This window comes from Notamacropus eugenii, chromosome 2 (genome assembly GCF_028372415.1).
Source record: "Notamacropus eugenii isolate mMacEug1 chromosome 2, mMacEug1.pri_v2, whole genome shotgun sequence".
In the NCBI taxonomy this organism is placed as follows: Eukaryota; Metazoa; Chordata; class Mammalia; order Diprotodontia; family Macropodidae; genus Notamacropus; species Notamacropus eugenii.
In genome coordinates this window covers 360707108-360726475 of record NC_092873.1, presented here as the reverse complement: position 1 = coordinate 360726475, position 19368 = coordinate 360707108, and the positions used below count along the sequence as shown (strand labels likewise).

At 41.5% G+C, this 19368-nt stretch overlaps 2 protein-coding genes across 3 annotated transcripts in view; both read right to left on the bottom strand.

Annotated features, from left to right (window-relative positions):
• ABCC3 (ATP binding cassette subfamily C member 3) overlaps nt 1–12961 on the bottom strand; it is a 72531-nt gene extending 59570 nt beyond the window's left edge. The window contains exon 1 of one of the 2 annotated variants that reach the window (XM_072646691.1): nt 12801–12961. In XM_072646691.1, coding sequence (XP_072502792.1) covers nt 12801–12845 — 45 coding nt within the window. In that variant the 5' untranslated portion in view covers nt 12846–12961. The remainder of the gene's footprint in view (nt 1–12800) is intronic. The other variant, XM_072646692.1, reaches the window with a different exon arrangement.
• A 3077-nt stretch (nt 12962–16038) lies between these two features.
• LOC140528648 (voltage-dependent T-type calcium channel subunit alpha-1G-like) overlaps nt 16039–19368 on the bottom strand; it is a 107661-nt gene continuing 104331 nt past the window's right edge. The window contains exon 39 of the transcript XR_011975235.1: nt 16039–18238. The gene's annotated coding sequence lies outside the window, so the exon portion shown is untranslated. The remainder of the gene's footprint in view (nt 18239–19368) is intronic.

Here is a 19368-nt window from a genome sequence, read left to right as displayed (position 1 = left end):
CCAATCTTCCTGGCATTCTACTTGAATTGCTAATGAGAGTGAAATCACTTTCCTAAACTCTCTGCTGACCTTCAATCTCGCATCTCTCCCCACCTTTCAGACATCTGAACTGGATGTCCAGTAGACATCTTAAAATCTATATATCCATAACAGAACTTATTTCCTTTCCTTCCAAACTAGGCCTGCACAACCTGCAGCCTCCCAAAGGATTTCGGGTAGCCTGTTTTGTGGGATTGTATAGACTTGTCCTAACCACTCCACTTCCTACCTTCCCTGTTACTGTAGGGGGCCAGACCATCCTCCCAGACCCTCAGGCTGTCAGCCTAGGAGTCATCCTGGATTCCTCCCTCTCTTTCACCCCTCTCCCCATATCCAAGCTGTTGCCAAGGACTGTGGATTTCATCTCACAGCATCTCTGGAGTACCACCCTTTTCTCTGTCACTGCCATCACCCTGGCATATTGCAATAGTCTGCTGATATACCTTCCTGTCTCAATTCTCTCCCCACTCTAGTCCATCCTCCATTCAGTCACTAATGTGATTTTCCTGAAGTGCAGATCTGATCATGTCATCCCCCTACTTAATAAACTTCAGCAGATAAATAATTCATATTGCCCAGATGAGCAGTCCATTGAGTTACTTCATCAATACTTCTAAATTGGGTAGAGACCACAGATAGACAGTGAGCTGGGCCTAAAATTAAATAGCTGTGTGGAAGCACTCCAAATTCTCCCCATGCCCTCTTCAGGCTCTGTATTACAAAACAGTATTAGGACAGTCCTTTAGTCTGAAGTCCTTCATAAGAAACTCTTCTCAGTCTTTCCTTAACTATAAATGCCCAAATAAGGTCCCACACTTAGAATTCTTACATCATTCTTATAGAAAGTCTAATCAATTTATGATTAGAATGAACTGGAAGGACTTAGCCCTCCCTGAAGTGATTAATGTAAGAGAAAGAAGAAGGATTAATCCTCCTCACAGAAGCATCTCTTGATTTCATCTTTGACCAGGTTAAGTAGAGATGAATGGTTAAAGAGGGATTGAAGGGTTTTAGGAAAATAATTGTCCAAGAGATGTCAAAAATTGATTATTGCTAAGTGACTTTTGCTCTGTCTTACAAACCAATATGTTTTTTTTAAGACTAGGTCTCACTATTTCACTCAGCCTGGAGATACAGTGGCCACTCACAAGCCTAATCCCACTACTACTTGGCACAGAAGCTTTGACCTGCTCTGTATCTAACCTGGAGCAGTTCCCCTCCCTAGATGGCCTAGTGACACCCCCTACTCCACACGAGTTCACCATATTGGTGTTGCTCCTAATGTGAACCTCCGATTGGCTTTAGCCTCATTAAAACTCAGAACTCTTGAGCTGAGATCAATCAGCCACAGGGCCCCCCTCACTCCAGTAACCAGGATTATAGGTGTCTGCCCCATCACCTGGCTCTGCAACATACTATTAACTGAACTTTCGCCTAAGTTCTGGTACTGAGTTTTATCTTATTGTGAAATTTTATCTTTGTGTGGGAATACTAGACTTTGTAACTCCGAAATGACTTGAGGGTAGTGGTAAAAATTTTCAAAAGTAGGATAGATTTTTGCTCTTTCCTTTTTCTCTCTCACTCTAGGCAAAGGTAGTTAAAATTAGAATATTTTGATTAAAAAATATTGTTTCTGGCAAGCCTGTGCCCAAAACAGAGAATATAGAATTATTTTTTTCATGTTTGTAAGAAAGGGTCTGGATAACACTTAGAGGTTCTTATCACCCCTTGCCTAGACCATTCATTATGACTATGAAGTCCTTGTAACTGGCCTCCCTGAACCCAGTGACTTTCCTCTCTGATATAGCCTCCACACTGTTGCCATATTGGTATTAGTAAAGCATGTATCTGATTGTGTCATTCCCTGCTCAAGAAGCTAACCCAGTATCCTTAGGCTAAAATACTGATGCAGTTTAAAGCCAGACTGAAATATAGTGCCAGCCTACAGGCCCTGTAGCCTGCTGTTGTGGTTACAGAACATTCCACCTCCTCTCGCCATGCCTTTGCCTAGGCTGTGCCCTTGCGTGGAATGTTCTCTTTTCTTATCTTTGCCCCTTGAAACTCACAAAGCTCAACCCATCACCTGCTTCAGGAGGACTTTTCTGATTCCCCCCAATTGTTGGTGTTTCCCCACCCCTCAGTACAGATACTACATTTCAATTTTGTTTATATTTTAGGCAACTAGGTAGAACAGGGCATAGAGCTCTGGACTATGAGGTACTGGCATTAGGTCCAGCCTCAGATACATATTGGCCATGTGATCTTGGATAAATCACTTAACCTCTGTCTGCCTCAGTTTACTCTTCCGTTAAATGGGGATCATAATAGGACCTACTGTGCAGAGTTATTGTAAGGACAAAATAAAGCCTTATTTTAAAGTGATCTATAACTGGCATTATATTTACTATTATCATTATTTACATATTGTATCTCCCTAGTAAAATGTAAGGTCCTTGAAGGCTGTTAATGTTTCACATTTTTATTTCCAGAACCTAGCATATTATAGGTACTTCATAAATGATTGCTGATTGATCTGGCAAACTGCAGAGAACTCTCAAGTTGCTCCCTGACCAAAATAACATCAACAAAACCCAACCCTTCAACCACAGAAAAAGTAGATTTTTAAACACCAGCATTCCTCTAGTAATACTAAATGGTTATGAGTCACGGAACAACCAAAATTATGGCTGACCACAAAGACGAAGGAGAGGTACAGGAGTAAGTTGATGCATGTCATTGACGATGACATAAGAAATGGATCTGAGAGCTATCTCTTACAATGGAAATGTATGGCAGAGAAAGAAATTGTGACGTGTTATAAGATCCCATGTGTAGAGAGGTCCTCACTCATGTGGTAAGGCTCCAAGTATGGTAGCCAAGGCTCATGTATGATGAGAAGGCTGTCTCCACTCACTGTCTGTACTCAGATCAGCAAGAACATGGCTATCTCAAGAGTGGCCTGTATCCAGGAAACCAAGGTTGCTGTGTTTGTTTTTCATTTCCCAAGAGGACTGTAATATCCAGAAGATGAGGCCATGACTTGCATGTGAATTGGATTTAAGTGAAGAAGAGCTGTGCAAGGTCACCAGCCTCACTTTCTCCCCAGAGCCCTCTGGGTCTGTGGTCAGATATTCATCAGGATGATTGGAAATGGTCCAGGATACAATGGGAGACTCTGGCCCTTTTAGGCTAAGTCCTTTTCAGATTCTCACTTGGAATGAGGTAATGCTGATTCAATGACTTATAGACTTGTAGAAGTGACTTATAGAAGTGAGTCGAGGGATGACCCCTTTAATTAAAAAACAATCAAACTGGAATGGCAAGACCTTCATAGTTGCTGGTCAAAAGAAAAACAGTTACTATTGACACTCAATCTGAGCCAGGAGGGCTCAAAATCTAGCCATTAAGGGGTTCTTGGGTAGGAATCTATTGCAGTGTCTATGAGCTCCAAAGTGAAATGGGTTTAAGGTTGGGTCTTTGAGAAGAGAGAGAGAGAGACAGAGAGAGAGAGAGAGACAGAGACAGAGAGAGATAGTGACAGGGAGACAGAGACAAAGACACACAGAAAGACAGAAAGGCAGAAAAAAAGGAAGAAAGGAAGAAAGAAAGAAAGGAAGGAAGAAAAAAAGAAAGGAAGGAAGGGAAGAAAGGAATCTAGCCAGTAAACTGGATAGCTTTTGGCCATCAAAATTTACCTTTCTTTGGAGAGGAGAAGGAAAGGGAGAGGGAGAGGATGAGCTGAGATACCAAGTTGGCTGGGTCCCCATTCAGGCAGCTGGGACTTCTCACAGATTGTATTTGTCCTTTGTTTTCGAAGTGGACCGTGACATCAGGGAAATGATGACAAGTCTTGCAATTGACTTTGATTTGAGTAAGGGAGAGCTGTGCAAGGTCACCAGCCTCTCCTTTCCCTCCAGAGCCATTTGGGTCTTGTGGTCATGAAACCAAGAGGAATGCCTCAAATATACTGGGTGTCCTCCATGAAAGGCAAGGTCAAGAATTGCACAAGATAAGAAGGCCAAGAGAAGTTGTGATTAATACTAACAGAAGGAATGCCTTCAGTATAAGGTCATGGAGCCAAAGGAAGTCTGGACTTCTTTGGTATCCAATCCCCAGCAGGCCTTGTCAATAAGCAGGGGTTGTTTGAACCATCTCATTACACTCAGGTAGGGTAACTCCTAAACCATCCTACTCAGTGGGCTTTGGATCTTTTCAAAAGTGAGTTTACAATTAAACCTATTCATAGTAATATAAACAAGTGCTCTAATTCACTTTTGATGGGAGAAATTTAAATTAAAACAACTCTGAGGTACTGCCTCACACCTATCAGATTAGCTAATATGACAAAAAAGGAAAATAATAAATGTTGGAGAGAATGTGGGAAAATCAGGATACAAATGCACTGTTAGTGGAGTTGTGAATTGACCATTCTGGAAAGCAATTTGGAACTATGCCCAACCAAACTGTGTATAACCTTTGTTCCAGCAATACCGCTACTAGGTCTGTATCCCAAAGAGATAAAAAAGGGGGGGGAAGGATTTATATGGACAAAAATATTGATAATAGCTCTTTTTGTGGCAACAAAAAACTGGAAATTGAGGAGATGTCCATCAATTGGGGACAGAATGGCTGAACAAGTTGTGGTATATGAATGTAATGGAATGCTACTATTGAGTAATAAATGATGAACGAGCAGATTTCAGAAAAATCTGGAAAGACTCATATGAACTAATGCAAAATGAAATGAGCAGAGCTAGAAAGACATTACAGAGCAACAACAACCTTGTGTGATGATTAACTGTAAATGACTTAGCTCTTCTCAATGAAACAATGATCCAAGACAATTACAAAGAACTCATGATGGAACATGCTATTCACATGCAGAGAAAGAACCGATGGGCTCTGGATGCAGATCAAAACATACTATTTTCACTTTATTTTTTCCTTTTAGACTGTTTCTTCTTTCACAACTGTGACAAATATGGAAATATGTTTTACATGATTGCACATCTATAAGCTATATCAAATTACTTATCATTTTAGGAAGAGAAGAGGGGAAGAAGAGAGGGAAAAAATTGGGAACTCCAAGTTTTGTAAAAATGAATACTAAAATTTTGTTACCAGACTTCGTTGAAATACAAGAAAGAGGGCAATTCTCTTGATGAATGAGGGCTGAGACAGGAAACTAACTGGATAAACCCACACAAAATAACCAGACACTTAACGGTCACCTATAAAAGGTGCAGAGCTACAGAGGTAACCAGCTCTGTAAGAGCCACAGAGAACTTGAAATTTCCCTTTAATCATTCTCTGGGATTGGATGGAAGACATAACTGCCTGACTGGATCTAGGATTGATCCTTATACAGATCAGCTGAAAGAGACAGGAATGTTTAGACTTTAGCCTGAAAGAGAGAAGACTTCCTCCTCCATCTGGCTTTCTTAAACAACGTCAACATAAATAAAATGGTTTCTGGCAGACTTGTGTCTAAAATGCACAGCACAATATCAGTATTTTTCCTTCGACAATAATAAAAATCATATATATTTTTTTTTTACAAAATATCTTCTTTTAATTTTAAAATCACCTGAATTATATTTTTATTGCTTTGTTTCTAAGAAAAAGAATGCTAAAAGTTACCTTACATATAATTGGAAAAAATAAAACGCTATTTTTTTAAAGTGGGTTTACAGAAGGCACAAAATTTCTATCAATCAAGGAATTAGGAAACAGGCCATTATTCTGCCATTCCCACAGCCATTCAAAAGGGAACAGACTATAGAACAGAGCTCCAGGCCTTGATGTAGAACCACAGTAGATAATACCACAAAATAAGCACAGTGGCTCAGCAGAGAGGGCTTTGTTCCCCATTGCAGGCCCTTGGACTATTCCAAATATTGTTTGTCCTAATCTGTAAAATCAAAGGGTCAGATTATGAGGTCTAAGGTTTGTGTGATGTTCAAAGGGAAGAGGCTCTCAATAAGCAATATATTTTCTTCACTGATCACTCACCTAAAGTAAGAGCTGTTGACTCATTTCCGAGGGCTGGACTCTTCCTTTCTCCTCCCTTCCCTCTGTCCTACTTTCCCAAGAAGTTTATTGCTGGTAATAAAGATAAGTCCCTTTCTTCCCCCTTCCTGATCCTTATTTCTCCTCTCCTCCCTTGTTGTCTCTCTTTTTCCTCCCCTTCTCTTCCTGCTCCTTTTCACTTTATTCCATTATATCTTTCTCCTTCCCCTTCCCCCCTTCCCTTTTTTTCTTCCCCTCAGAAGAGGCAGGTAGGTAGCACAGTGAATCAAGTACTGAAACTAGAGTCAGGGAGACTTGAGTTCAAATTCAGCCTCAGACACCTGCTGGCTGTCACCCTGGGCAAGTCACTTAACCCTTTCTCTCTTTCAGTTTCCTCATCTGTAAAATGGGGATAATAATAACACCTACCTTCTGGGGTTGTCATGAGGATCTACTGAGATAATATTTGGAAAGTACTTTGCAAACCTTAAAGTTCTACATAAATGCTACTTATTATTAAGTTTAAATCTGTGTGAGCCAATGATGAACATCTAACTCTAACCTTACTCTCCTCTTTTCCCTGTCTTATTCCTTTTCTTCTCTCTCCTTCCCTATCTTTTCCTCCCATCCCTTCTCCCCTTCTTCTCATCCTTCTCTTATTCCTCCTCCAGTCTTTCTTCTCCTTCCTCTCATCCTTCTCCTTCCTCCACTTTTTTTCATTTTGTCTTCAACCACATATCCTTTCAGTGCATTAGCTCAAAAAAATCTTTTTTTTTCCATCAGGAAGAGCAGGGGAGAGGTTCCTTGCAAGGAAATTTTATTTCATTCATTCATTGTATTTGTATTTCCAGTACATATTACCTTCTTGGCACAAAGTAAGTGCTTATTCATTGTTTGATTGATATTGGTGGTGATTGAGGAAATGATGAGTAATAAGAAGAAATAATCCATATGGGGAATTTTTTTTTGGCTCCAGCTGTAACCTGATTCACTCTAGATATTGGGGGACATAAAAGCATTCTAACCACTTTCCAGTTATCTAAAATACCTGTAGTTAAGAGGCTGCTGATTTGCATGTTACTTTGCATTTCATTTGCATGGCACAATCATTTTCTGTCCTTATGCAAAAAGTTTTATCTCCCAGGACCCCCTTCTGGTCCTTTTTCCTGGGGGATGAGGAAAGGGATGGGGATGTCAATCAATAGATGTTTACTGAGCACCCTCCCTGGAAGTAGAAACAACTCCCTATTGTTGGAGGGAATCAGAGAGCCTAATACAGAGCTTTAGAGTACCACAGTACAATGGAATAAACCCTGAGGATTTGAAGGCAGAGGATGTCCTGCCTCTTCTACTATGTGACCAAGGACCAGTCACTTAACCTCCCTGAGTCTGTTTTTTTGTCTGTAAAATAAATAAGTTGGACTAGATGGTTTCCAAGGTCCCTTCTTTCTCTAAAGCTAGGATGCTCCTAGGATACTAATAGATCACACCAATACAGGGTGTCCCAAAAGCCTTAGTGCTATAATAACTTAAAACTGAACTAAGACTTTTGGGATATCCTGTATGTATAGATTAATATTTCCATGACTTTGTCATTGTGGGCATCCCTTCTACTAACACAAATTTAACACTTTTTTAGAATTCAATAGATGGTCCTGCTGGTTAGTTATGAGGTCCATCTTTGAGTGCTTCCAGGTAGGTAAGAGATACTAAAATTTTGCTCAAATGCCACAGTCTTCAACAATCCTGGGTCACTTGACAAACTATTCTGTGGCATTGGAAGAGGAAGACTTCAGTAGTCATATGGTGTTTTAAAGGTGATAAAGTGCTTTCCTCACAATCCTGTAAGGTAGGTGGCACAAGTACTATTATGTCTATTTTATGGATGAGTAAATTGAGGGTTAGGGGAGATTAAGTGACTTGCCCACAGTCACAAAACTATATACAGTGGGCATTCAATAAAGAGCTAGAAGTTGTTATTATGAGGCCAAGATGGTCATTGACAATATACTTCTCTGGGTTTGACACCATTTCCTTTTCCTTTTTTTCAGACTCTCCCTGCAAAAAACACATCCACGTTTAAGAGTCGTGTGGTCAACCCCTCACCCTTAGAAATTTATTTGTGTTAGATCTCATTCCCAAGGCCAGAAACCCAACCTTGAGAAATGACAGTAAACTATGCCATTAAACAATCTAAGTTAATAAATCCCCAGAGTCTGGCTTACTCAGCTCTGCACAGATCTCAGTAGACCTAACCTTGGGCACAGCTGATCTTCAGTACTCTTGTAGTTCTCCAGTTCCTCCTTGGAACCATACCAGGTATATTAGATGCTGTCAGTTTCCTGCATAGGTCTCCCAGACTTCCCCTAGAAGGAACAGAGCTCTTTGCTAGGGAGAAGAGCACTTCTTTCCTTACAGTAACCCAAGAAAATAGACTCATCCTATGGCTCATTCCTTTGGTACCCTTAGATGGGTCAAAAGACAATAGGTAAATAAGATAAAATAGAGGCATCTGGGTGACAGAGTGGATAGAGCTCTGCCTCAGACATTTACTAGCTGTGTGACCCTGGGGTAAGTCACTTATGCTTTCTCAGCCTCAGTTTCCACATCTGTAAAATGGGGATAATAATAGTACCTATCTTCCAGGGTTACTGTGAGAATCAGATGATATAAAATATGTAAAGAATTTTTGCAAATTTTGAAGTGCTATATAAGTGCTAGCTATTGTTATTTTATTATTTATAAATTATCTTATATACAAGATTAGGTATGAGGTGAACTAGATGGACTTTGAGGTGTCTTCCAGTTATGAGACTATAAATCCCTTCTATGTCCTATGATATCCCTTCAAGCACAAAAATGCCAGTTAAGATGAAGTTTACAAGAAAATCTTATAGTGAGAATTTCAGGCAAGAGGACAGGTTAGCAGGTGAGATTTTCAGGTGGGTATGTGGTTCTGTCCATGGTCTTGACTCTGGGGAAAGTTTCAGGGGTCTGGGACCCAATAGGGGAATCTCTACATCAGGCCCTAAAAGGAATATGGAAGTAATTAAGGTCATTGGGTCACTTTCTACAAAAAGAAAAGGGCCCCACCCTCCATCCTTTCCTTTTAATACTTACCCTTAACTTCTACCCCCCTAAATCCATTAAGTGAGCTGACAGACTAAGTCTATGTCCTCTATAAGCTTGCTCAAAGGCCCTAGGACTAAAGCCCTTGTTTCAGGCATCTTCTAAATACTGTTCTTTTTAGTTCTAGGGCCACAAAACATGGAGGTAAGATGGTTGGATCACTTTTGGATCTGCCATTTCATTTTTAGGTCAGTTTAGTTCTTGAGGTTGATAGGGGTGGTGTGATCTGCAGCAGAATTGTAAGACCTCTGAAGCATTCTCCCTTATCTTGCCTTCCTCAGTCTATACTTGTCTTCTTTCTTCCTACCTCAAAACTTTGGGTTAGCTTCTCACTAGGTTTTGGATCTTTTCCTGTGGAAAAGTTCAGGGCTAGAGGTGTCAAGGACCAAATTATCGGCTTCTCAGCTAAGTTTGGAAAACATCTATCCCTCTCTCCCTCCCCCACCAGGTTAGTTGATGAGTCTCTTCTTCTCTTTCTAGACCTGAAAAGTAATGAATGGTGTTGGAAGGTGTTTAGATCACTCTTAATTTTTAAACCACACCTTCCCCTGCGCATTCAATTCACAAAGCAAAAGCTGTTATCAAGGAAATCTGCATGTGGGTACACAAAGGGCACAGATGGCCTTGGGACTCCAGAAGGGGTTAAAAAATATTTAAACACTGTAAAGAGAAGGTAACCTCCACTGAAGGCTTACTGCAGCCTGGAGGTGACTTGAGTACTTGAAGGTAGCTTTGGCTATAGGTCCCAAGACCAGCCTAATTAAATTCAAAGAGGCACATCTCCAGGTTTCCTGAAAGGTGACAGATTTTTTTTTTTTGGTCATAGGAACTTTCCAAGACTCTATTTCAAGAATTCTTAACTTTGGGTGTGTGTGTCATGGATGCCTTTGGCAGCCTGTGGACCCTTTGTCAGAATAATGTTTTAAATAAAATACATAAGATTATAAAGGGAACCAATTATATTGAAATACAGTAGTCAAAATATTTTTTAAAAATCCCAAGTGAATGGACCCCAGTTTAAGAACTGAATTGGAGGCAAGTTGCTATCTGTGTCAGCTATGAAATACTAGGTCCTTGAAGTGTGGAAGCATATTGAGGATGAAGAGGACGGACTCAGTTATGACAATTGATCCTAGAGTCAGGGGCAAGATAGAATTCTCTGTCTCTCTGACATCAGTCAGCCCTCATCCAACAATCCCCAGACATCCATTCCCTTCCGAAAGGACTTAAGTCCCTATCCAGAGGTAGTTGCTTTTTTTTTTTTTGAGCCAACAGCAGAAATTTCCACCCATGTTTTGTAAGGTGGTAATTGATAGTAATGACAATAATAACATTTACATTGCGCTTTAAAGTTTGCAGTGTTATGCAATTTGATTCTCACAACTACTCTATGAGGTAGGTGCTATTACCATCCCCACATTAAAGCTTAGTTTATTCATCTGTAAAACGGACATAACAATACTTCTACTCCCTAACTCATAGGGCTGTTGTGAGGAAAGGGTTAAAGAACTCTGGAAGTATGAGCTTGCCTTGTTATTCCATAGTTTTCTAAAAGTTTGTCCTTGAATCTCCCAAACAAAGGCAATGCTGGTCATATTCTCTGCCTGACCCATGAGGATGAGAAAGGGTGACAGGAAATTAATATTAATTAGCCCAACATGCCAACCTCTGGACCCTGGTGAGTGACCAGTCCTGGGCAGGATCCATTCAAGATTGGGTGAATGGATGACAAGTCACAATGTCTCTGGTTACTGGAGTTTTACACTTCAAGGATAGGATTTAAGAACAAAGAGTACACTCCCTTATGAAACTTACATCTAGAGCAAGGGAAGCCACACGTACCAGAGAAAAGCTGGTGCCAGGTCCACCCCACCCCCACACCAGCCAGGCTAAACACCTGGCATCTGGCACTCTGCCAGACCAAACACCGGGCACTCCCTCACCCCTCTCAAGCTCAGCTCTTGGTCTATCAGGAAAACACCTGTAAGGTCAACTGACTAACCCAGATCAGCTCCCCAGGAATACTACTACTGAACAGGAAAGCATAGCCCACTCCAAGAGACCTATTTAGGAAAGCAGAACAAGGGATTGGAGTAGGGGGTAGGACACAACCATCTTTTTTACTTTTTTGAATGGTAGTAAAGACCACCAAGTGTCAGAGAAGCAAGAAGTTGCCTGTTCTCAATAAGAAAGAAAATCTGCTTCATCATTGTTAATCATCCTGGTTGCCTCCCATCCACATCTTACATCAAAGTCTGGGAAAACACTGGATTGGGCAGGATGTTTGTACTCCTCCTAGCCCTAGGCCTAGAATGCTCTCTCCTAGGACCGCTGGTGTCCTTCAAAACTCAGATGCCACTTTCTCCTAGATGTCATTTCTGATCACCTCCAATTATTAGTACAATTTTTTCTCTTCAAATTATATTAATTAGTTATTGCACATGCTGTATCCTCCCAGTAGAGTATAAGAATTAGTAGTGCCCCTCTTCCCCCTCCCCCCGCCCTTTTTGTTTTTTTTGGTCTTTGTATCCCCATACCCACATAGGGAGCCAACAAAGAGCCAACAAGACCTGGGTTTTAGTCCTGCTTCCGATACCTACCTATGTGATCCTGGGCAAATCGTTTTATCTGGAGTTGCTAGGCAACTTTCTAAGCCTATAAATTTCAGCCAATCAGAATGTTCCCTATATCAGTGAAATCCCAGGTCCAGACCCTATCCCCATCTCCAGCACTTAAGAGGGGCTTAATGAAAGTGTGCCGAATTAAGCTGACTTCTCCTTACATCTGGACTTGGTGAGGCTGGGGGTCTTCGGGGCAGTTAGTAAGCCAGTCACATCTGAAAAACCCCTACTGAAACAAAACATCCAAGAGCTATTTGCGGGATGGGATGTGGGAAACTCTCTTCTTGCCAGATCCTAAAAGTCTCTGAAATTAGAGTTAAATCACAAAGCTCATCTAGGAGCTGGGGGAAAGGTTCTCTTAAGGAAACCGCTTGTTACTGCTACTTTTCTTGCAGCTGAGTCTCCTCCCTCATAAAGAACTGGTGAACTCTTTCACTGGAGCTCCCAGCTTCCCCTTTTCCACTTGTCTCCTTATTGCACACACACACACACACACACACACACACACACACACACACACACACACACAACCTAAAACCAAACCAAATCAAAACAAACAACAACAGGAAAACCCTCCAGCAAACCTATGCGCTGAATGGGATGGAGGCGCGCACGGAGAGCTCTAGGGTACAGGCGGTGACCAGCCAGCATTCAGCGAGATCCTCCCTGGCCCGAGCACCGGCTCTTTTCAGGGGGGCTCACAATGACATGGACCCGATCCTGTCTGTCCCCTCAGGTTAGGCATTCAGAGTGTTCACACTGGGCTCTGTGCCAGGCAGAGCCCTCACCAACTCCCCTAGCTGGACAGTGCACTATTCCCCCTCCCAGGTGATTCCCCAGTTGGAGGGCAATCAAGAAAACGACAGCGATAGTCCCTTCCTTCCTTGGCCCGTGGCTTCTTCCCTGCCTCCGCCCTTCCCTCTGTCCCGGAAAGGACTCGTTTCTCCCTCGGCGCCTCACGGCCTTCCTGCCGGACGGTGGCCCTGCGCTTTCGTGCCTTACCCAGAACTTGGAGCCGAGCTCCCCTGAGCTGCACAGGACATCCATGGGGCAGTGAGGAGCCGAGTCGAGCCAAGCAGAGCCTGGAGCACCCGTCGAGATAGTGGAGGGTGTGACCGCCGAAGAACCACCCCAACCCTTCCTCACCCCCTGCACCCGCAGGAACGCCCCCGCCCGTCCCCCCAGCGAGTTGTTCCCTCCCAGCCTCTCCTCAGACTTCTTTCGAAAGCGGTCCCTGGGGAGCTTGGCCCGGGACCCTAGAAGGAGAGAGGGAACGTGACTCTGGGGCTTGGTTGTGGTTGCTTCAAGGGGCTTCCCTGTACCCCACCCTGAGAGGGACTTTCCCAGGGTGAAGAGAGTCCGGAAGAAGCGAGGGATCCCTCAGATAGAGACCCTTCCCCTAAACAATAGGCACGTGGGCGTTAGTCTTCCTGTCCAATCCCTCACAAAATAGGACACTGTGGCTCAAAAGTCCACCGGGCTAGCTAACTGGAGACAGATCAGAGGCTACATAAGGGAGAGGATTAAACCCTCTCCCATCCCCAAGAGAAAAAAAGATAATGTCCCTAAATTCTAAATCCAAAACAGTGCTCAGGTCTTCACTGTCCTGGGTGATATATCCAGGTGAAACAGCACCAGTCTGTCAGAGACTGTTGGTCGAGGTAAACTGAGGAAAGGAGAGTTTTGTACCTATTATACAAATGATTGATGCCAAATCTCTTGAGTTGATGAAAGCCAAATGAGTGGACCCCCCAAAAAAGCGTTGCCTGAGTTACTGACAAAAGCTGTCATCAAGGTCGGTGCTGGGCTGTCAGGGTGGGATGCTTCTTTTCATCCCTAGCTGCTATTACCCAGCAGGCCTTCAGAGCAAGTCCCTGCCATCTACTTGCAGTGCTCTCTCTGTCTCTCCTTCCCCCATTTCTTCCTCCTCCTCCTCCTCTCTCTCTGTCTCTTTCTCTTTCTGTCTCTTTCTTTTTCTTTCTGTCTCTCTCACTTTCTGTCTCTCTGTCTCTTTCTCTTTCTGTCTCTCTCGCTTTCTCTCTTTCTCCCTCCCTCCTTCATTCCCTCCCTCGCTCTTTAATTGTGGTCAAGAATATCTCTCCTCTGCTGCCAGTTGCATTAAATATATTTTATAAGCTAAATTAAGTGAATATTTCTCTTACTGTTTAATTTAAATATTTTGACATACTTTGAGATTATAAAACAGGAGGCAGTTTCTTGCACTGTCTCCCTCTTTCTCTCTCTTCCTCTCTCTTTTTTTCTTTCTTCTCCCCCTCTTTTTTTAAAAATTAAATTATTTTGTTTTCAGTGTTCGATAATAGCTTCCATGTATCTTAGATTCCCCGCCCCCCCCCATTCTCCGCTCTCTCCCCACTCTCTCCCTGAGACTACATACAATCTTGTGTAGGTCCTACTCCCCGTCTGTCTGTCTGTCTGTCTGTCTGTCTCTCTCTCTCTTTCTCTCTCTCTCTCTCTCTCTTGCTTTCGCTCTTTCACAGTGGCCTGGAAGGAAGGAACAAAATTACAAGGTTAAGCCTTGGGTGTCACTTTGTAGCATGGCCAGCCTCCTGCCTGCTCCTGCCCCTGCCCCTGCCCCTTGTTCTTCATCCCCCTAGGACTGAGGGCTGGAAAACTATTCTTTCTTGTCCTTTCCCAGCTCCTTGGCTGTGGCACATGTTCTAAGGCAAAGGTGTTTTTCTTCTTTGGCTCCTTCCTGGACTCCTCCGCAATGGTGGGCGGGCATCAGCCACTGAGATAAAGCAAAAGCAGCCAAAAAGCTCTGACTCGCCTTCTCTTTTTTTCTTCTTTCATTCCTCCCTTCCTCCTGCCTTTCTCACACCAATGTAGGTCCCAACTCACCGGAGTACACTGGCTTAGCCCTTTGTTTGCCTTGTCTACAAAGGACTGGGTCACAAGTGAAATCTAGGCATGGAAACTAGATGGGGCTTGCCCTGAAGGACATGTTAGGGTGGGGTGGAGCCTGAGTAGAAATCACAGCCTTTTTTTCTATCATCCCTTCCCCTATGGCTGCCTGGGCCCTAAAGAATTTTCCAGTGGGCCAAGCTTTCTCCAATTCTAGTCTCTTTAGGATTCAGACCAGTGCTTTGGAGAGAAGTGGATTTCTGGGTCTGCTTCAGTGTGTTCCCCCACTCTTTTCTGAGAACTTAAATCTTCCCCTCTTTCATTCTCTTCCATCAGTGGCACTTAGCTCCTTACTTTAGGGTCAGGGGATTAAAAAAAAGTCAAAATTGAAAAGCTTCACCAATTAAAAACCCCCCATGGTTAGATCCTCCATCTTTTTCATTCCCCTTATTTAAAATGTGATCCTACAAGTCTCAGTCTCTGTAAAGGGCCACTTTTTCTTTCTTCTCATCTTCTTTTCTCTCTGTTTTCACTTTCCTTCCCTTCCCTCCTCCTCTCTTCCCAGCACTAGCCACTATATACCCTGGTGTGATTCAATAATTTCTCTTTGATAATAGGTCACATTTCTATAGGTAGTCCTTTAAATTGCACTTGCTAAGCCTTTTCTCATAATGCCTGTTGAGATAAGGAATACAGGTGTCATCTCTAGCTTATAGATGAAAAGCATGATGCTCAAAGAGGTTACTTGACTTGTCCAAGGTGACACAGTTGGTAATGGTGAGAACCAAGATCCAAACCTAGGACTACCAAGTCCAGGACCTATACTTTTTCTGCCATAGGAACTTGGACATCAGTGATTCAGAGATAAATGTATCATAGGTTCATTATTAATAAGGTTCAGATACAGGGATTTTCCCCATTCCCCACCCTAAGATATTTGGGTGATCTTACTGGTAAGATTCTTTCTGGGGGGCAGGGGAGAGATAAGGCCAGAGTCTCACTGGGAAGGAAGGTCCTTCATCTTCATAGAAAGTATAGAAGACTATGTCTAATATTCATCTCCTTTCAGGTCTTAATCTTCAGCTCCTTGCCACAGGATAACTGGACCTTGGTCTTGCAACCACTTGGTTCTAGATAGTATTAATAATAATAAAATCTTTTATATTATTATTAACATTGTCATTATTAAAAGGGAAACAGTTATATGAGAAAAAAAATTTTTGTATCAAATTTTCCAAATAAGGGTTTGGTACCCAAAATATATAGATAACTGGCAAAAAATATGCTACCAAAAGTCATTCTCCAAGAGATAAATAAACAAAGGACATTGTGGGGATACAAATTATTCAGCCTGCAATAAGAGAGACTAAGGCAGAGCTCTGAGCAAATGGCACTTTATTAAAAGGTCCATGGTACCTTCTAATGAAATGAACTTTAGATCTTCCTCATAATCTGACATGCCCCCTTCTTCAAGGCCCTATTTTTTTTACAGGGTTAGATATCTAGACATTCAAGTACAATTATATTAAATACAGAATAATTCTATTGGTTGACATATGATTCATAGGCTATGATAAAAATGATCTGTCAGTAGGGTCACAAGTTGGATGAAGCAAGGAATATTTCCACTGACTAGGTGGTCACAAGATGACTTGACTTGTGTTGGATGAGAGATTGGTCCAGAGGTACAAAAATAAATTGGGAGACCTTCCATGCAATTGAATCACCTCCATCACACTGGGTTTGGTCACCATGACAATGAAAAATAAGAGTGGAGTTAACTTTCTATGATTAAGCAAGTGAACTTTCAATCTGCAGCTCACAGCTCTGGACCCAAATATACAGAACTTATAATCATTACCCCTATAGAGTCATATCGAATTTATTGATACTGATTGGAATAGAGTAGGGGTCTTCAATGAAATCATTTATCATTTCCCTCTTGGATCCACAGTCTTTGTTTGGGTCACTACAATCTAAATGCATGGAAGGCAGTCCCCTACATGTGATGCAAAACCAGAAGGTGGCAGTCCCCTCAGTGAAGCTCAAAGGTGACATTAGTAGAGAGGGAAATGAGCACAACTTATACTGCTTATGTTCCATTTGATTAAACAATAACTCAGTAAATGTGTGAGGTGACTCTCACTGACCAAGAGCCACAAGGGACAGGTCCCTCCTAGTAAAACATGTGCTGTAAGATAACTATTAACAACACATGAAAGAATGTTACAAATCACTAAAATAATAAGAGAATTAGTGTTCCAACTCTCCCACATCTTCTCCAACATTTCCAAAGGACTCTTCATGCAAAATGCCATCCACATCCAGAGAAAGAACTATGGAGTCGCAATGCAAACTGAAGCAGACTGTTTTCTCTTTTGTCATGTTTGGTTTTGTTTAGTTTTACTCATACTTTCTCCCATTCATTTTAATTCTTCTATGCAACATGACTAATGTGAAAATGTGCTTAGTAAGAATGTACGTGTAGAACCCATATGAGATTGCATGCCATCTTGGGGAGGGAGGGAGGAGAGAGGGGAAGAAAATTTAAAACTTATGGAAGTGATTGATGAAAATTGAAAACAAATAAATATATAAATTTGGAAAGAAAAAAATAAGAGAAACACAAATGGAAAGAACCCTTAGGTTTCACCTTATACTCAGCAAATTGGCAAAGATGACAAAAGATAAATATACTCAATGGTGGAGGGGTTGTGGTGCAATAGGAACAACTAATGCTTTGTTGGTGGTGATGTGAATAGTACAATCTTATAAAAACTTAATATACAAATAAAGTGACTAAACGTCCATATCCTTTTGACTCAGAGATTCCACTACTAGCCATATACCTTTAGGAAGATCATTGACAAAAGCAAAGTCCCTACATATACCACAATATTTATAGCAGTGCTTTTTGTGTTAGCAAATAATTGTAAAGAAAGTAAAAGGCCATTGATTGGGCAATGGCTAACCACATTGTGGATCATAACAAGAAAAGCTACATAGTGCTTTAAGGTTTTGCAACGCATTTTATAAATGTCATCTCATTTGATCCTTACAACAATCCTGGGATGCAGATGCTATTACTATTCCCATTTTACATTTGAGAAAATCAAGACAAACAGAAGTTATATAACTTGCCCAGCGTTATGCAATTAGCGAGTGTCTGAGGACAGACTTGAACTCAGGAATTAATGATTCCAGGCTTAGGGCCCTATCTGTTGCATCACCTCGTTGAATGTCATGTTCTGTATGATGACTATGATAAACACAGAGAAGCATGGAAAAACATGAACAGAGTCCAGAAAACAACATCCACTTTGAGTAAGCACTGTAAATGGTGGGAAAACATGAACAAAACAGTGGAAAATTAATGTTGCAGAATTACAAAGAACTAGCATGATCCAAAGGAAGAGATATGAAAAGACATCTCCACCCTGCTCCACTCTTTTGCAGAGGGGGAGGTCCACAGGTCCACATTTTCAGGTCTTTTTTTGCTGTATTGGTTGATCTTGCAGATTTTTCTCTTTCCTCTTTTTTTATTATGTTTTAAATTCTTTGTCATATGGGATGGTTGTCTAGGAAGGGGCAAGGGAAGGGATGCAAAGGGAAATTTAGGCAACATGAAATCTAAAGATCAACACAATTTTATGTTTTAAACAATAATGTAAGCCCCTTGAGGGCAGGGATCTACTTGTTTGCTTGTATTCATTTTTTAAAATAACTTTGTTTTTTTTAAGTAACAAGTGTTTTAAAAAAAACTAATCTATTTCTCCTATTAACCCTCATTGAGCAAGCACTTTTAAAAACCCTGAAAAACAAATCCCTCAATATATAACTACATAGTCTGACAAAACAAATTCCCACATTAGCCATGTCCAAAAATGTATGTTTCTCTCTGCATTTTAAATTCATCACCTCTTTGGAAGGAGGTGAATGGTGTGTTTTATCTTCATTCTTCTGGACTCATGGTTTCTCATTGTGTTGGTCACACTTCTAAGTCTTGCAAAGTTCTTTTTCTCTATAATGTTGTAGTCATGGTACAAATTGTTCTCCTAGTGCTGCAGACTTGGCTCTGCATCATTTTGTAGACATCTTCCTAATTTACTCTAGAGTTATGCATTTCATCACTTCTTATGGCACAATAATATTCCATTACATTCACATATCACAATTTGTTTAGCCATTCTCCAGTAGCACACTCCTTCCTTTAGTTTCTCATTTAAGGCTGCCACAGAAAGAGCTACTATAGATATTTTTGTACTTATAGATGCTTTTTCTTTTTCTTTGATTCCTTTGGAGTATAGGCCTAGTAGTGATACAGTTGGGTCAAAAGTATGCTTGCTTGAATATGCATCCCCTTCTCTTACCACAGTGCTGGTACATAGTTCTCTAGTTCTCTCTCCCTCTTTCTCATCTCTCTCTCTCTCTCATCTATTTATCCATCCATCTATCAGTCTACCTTTTTTTCTACCTGTTTCTATCTCTATCTCTCTATCCATCCATTTATCTACCTCTCTGTCTGTCATAGCTCAGGTCTAGGACAAAGGATTCCGGATTCTGATTTCAGCCATGTGACTTGGGTCTCACTGCATGTCTCTAGGCTTCCATGTCTTTATCTGTAGGGGGAAGGACAGTGTGGCTTAGTGGGTAGAGAGCTGACTTTAGAGTCAAGAGTACCAGGGTTCTGGTCCTGCCTCAGACATGT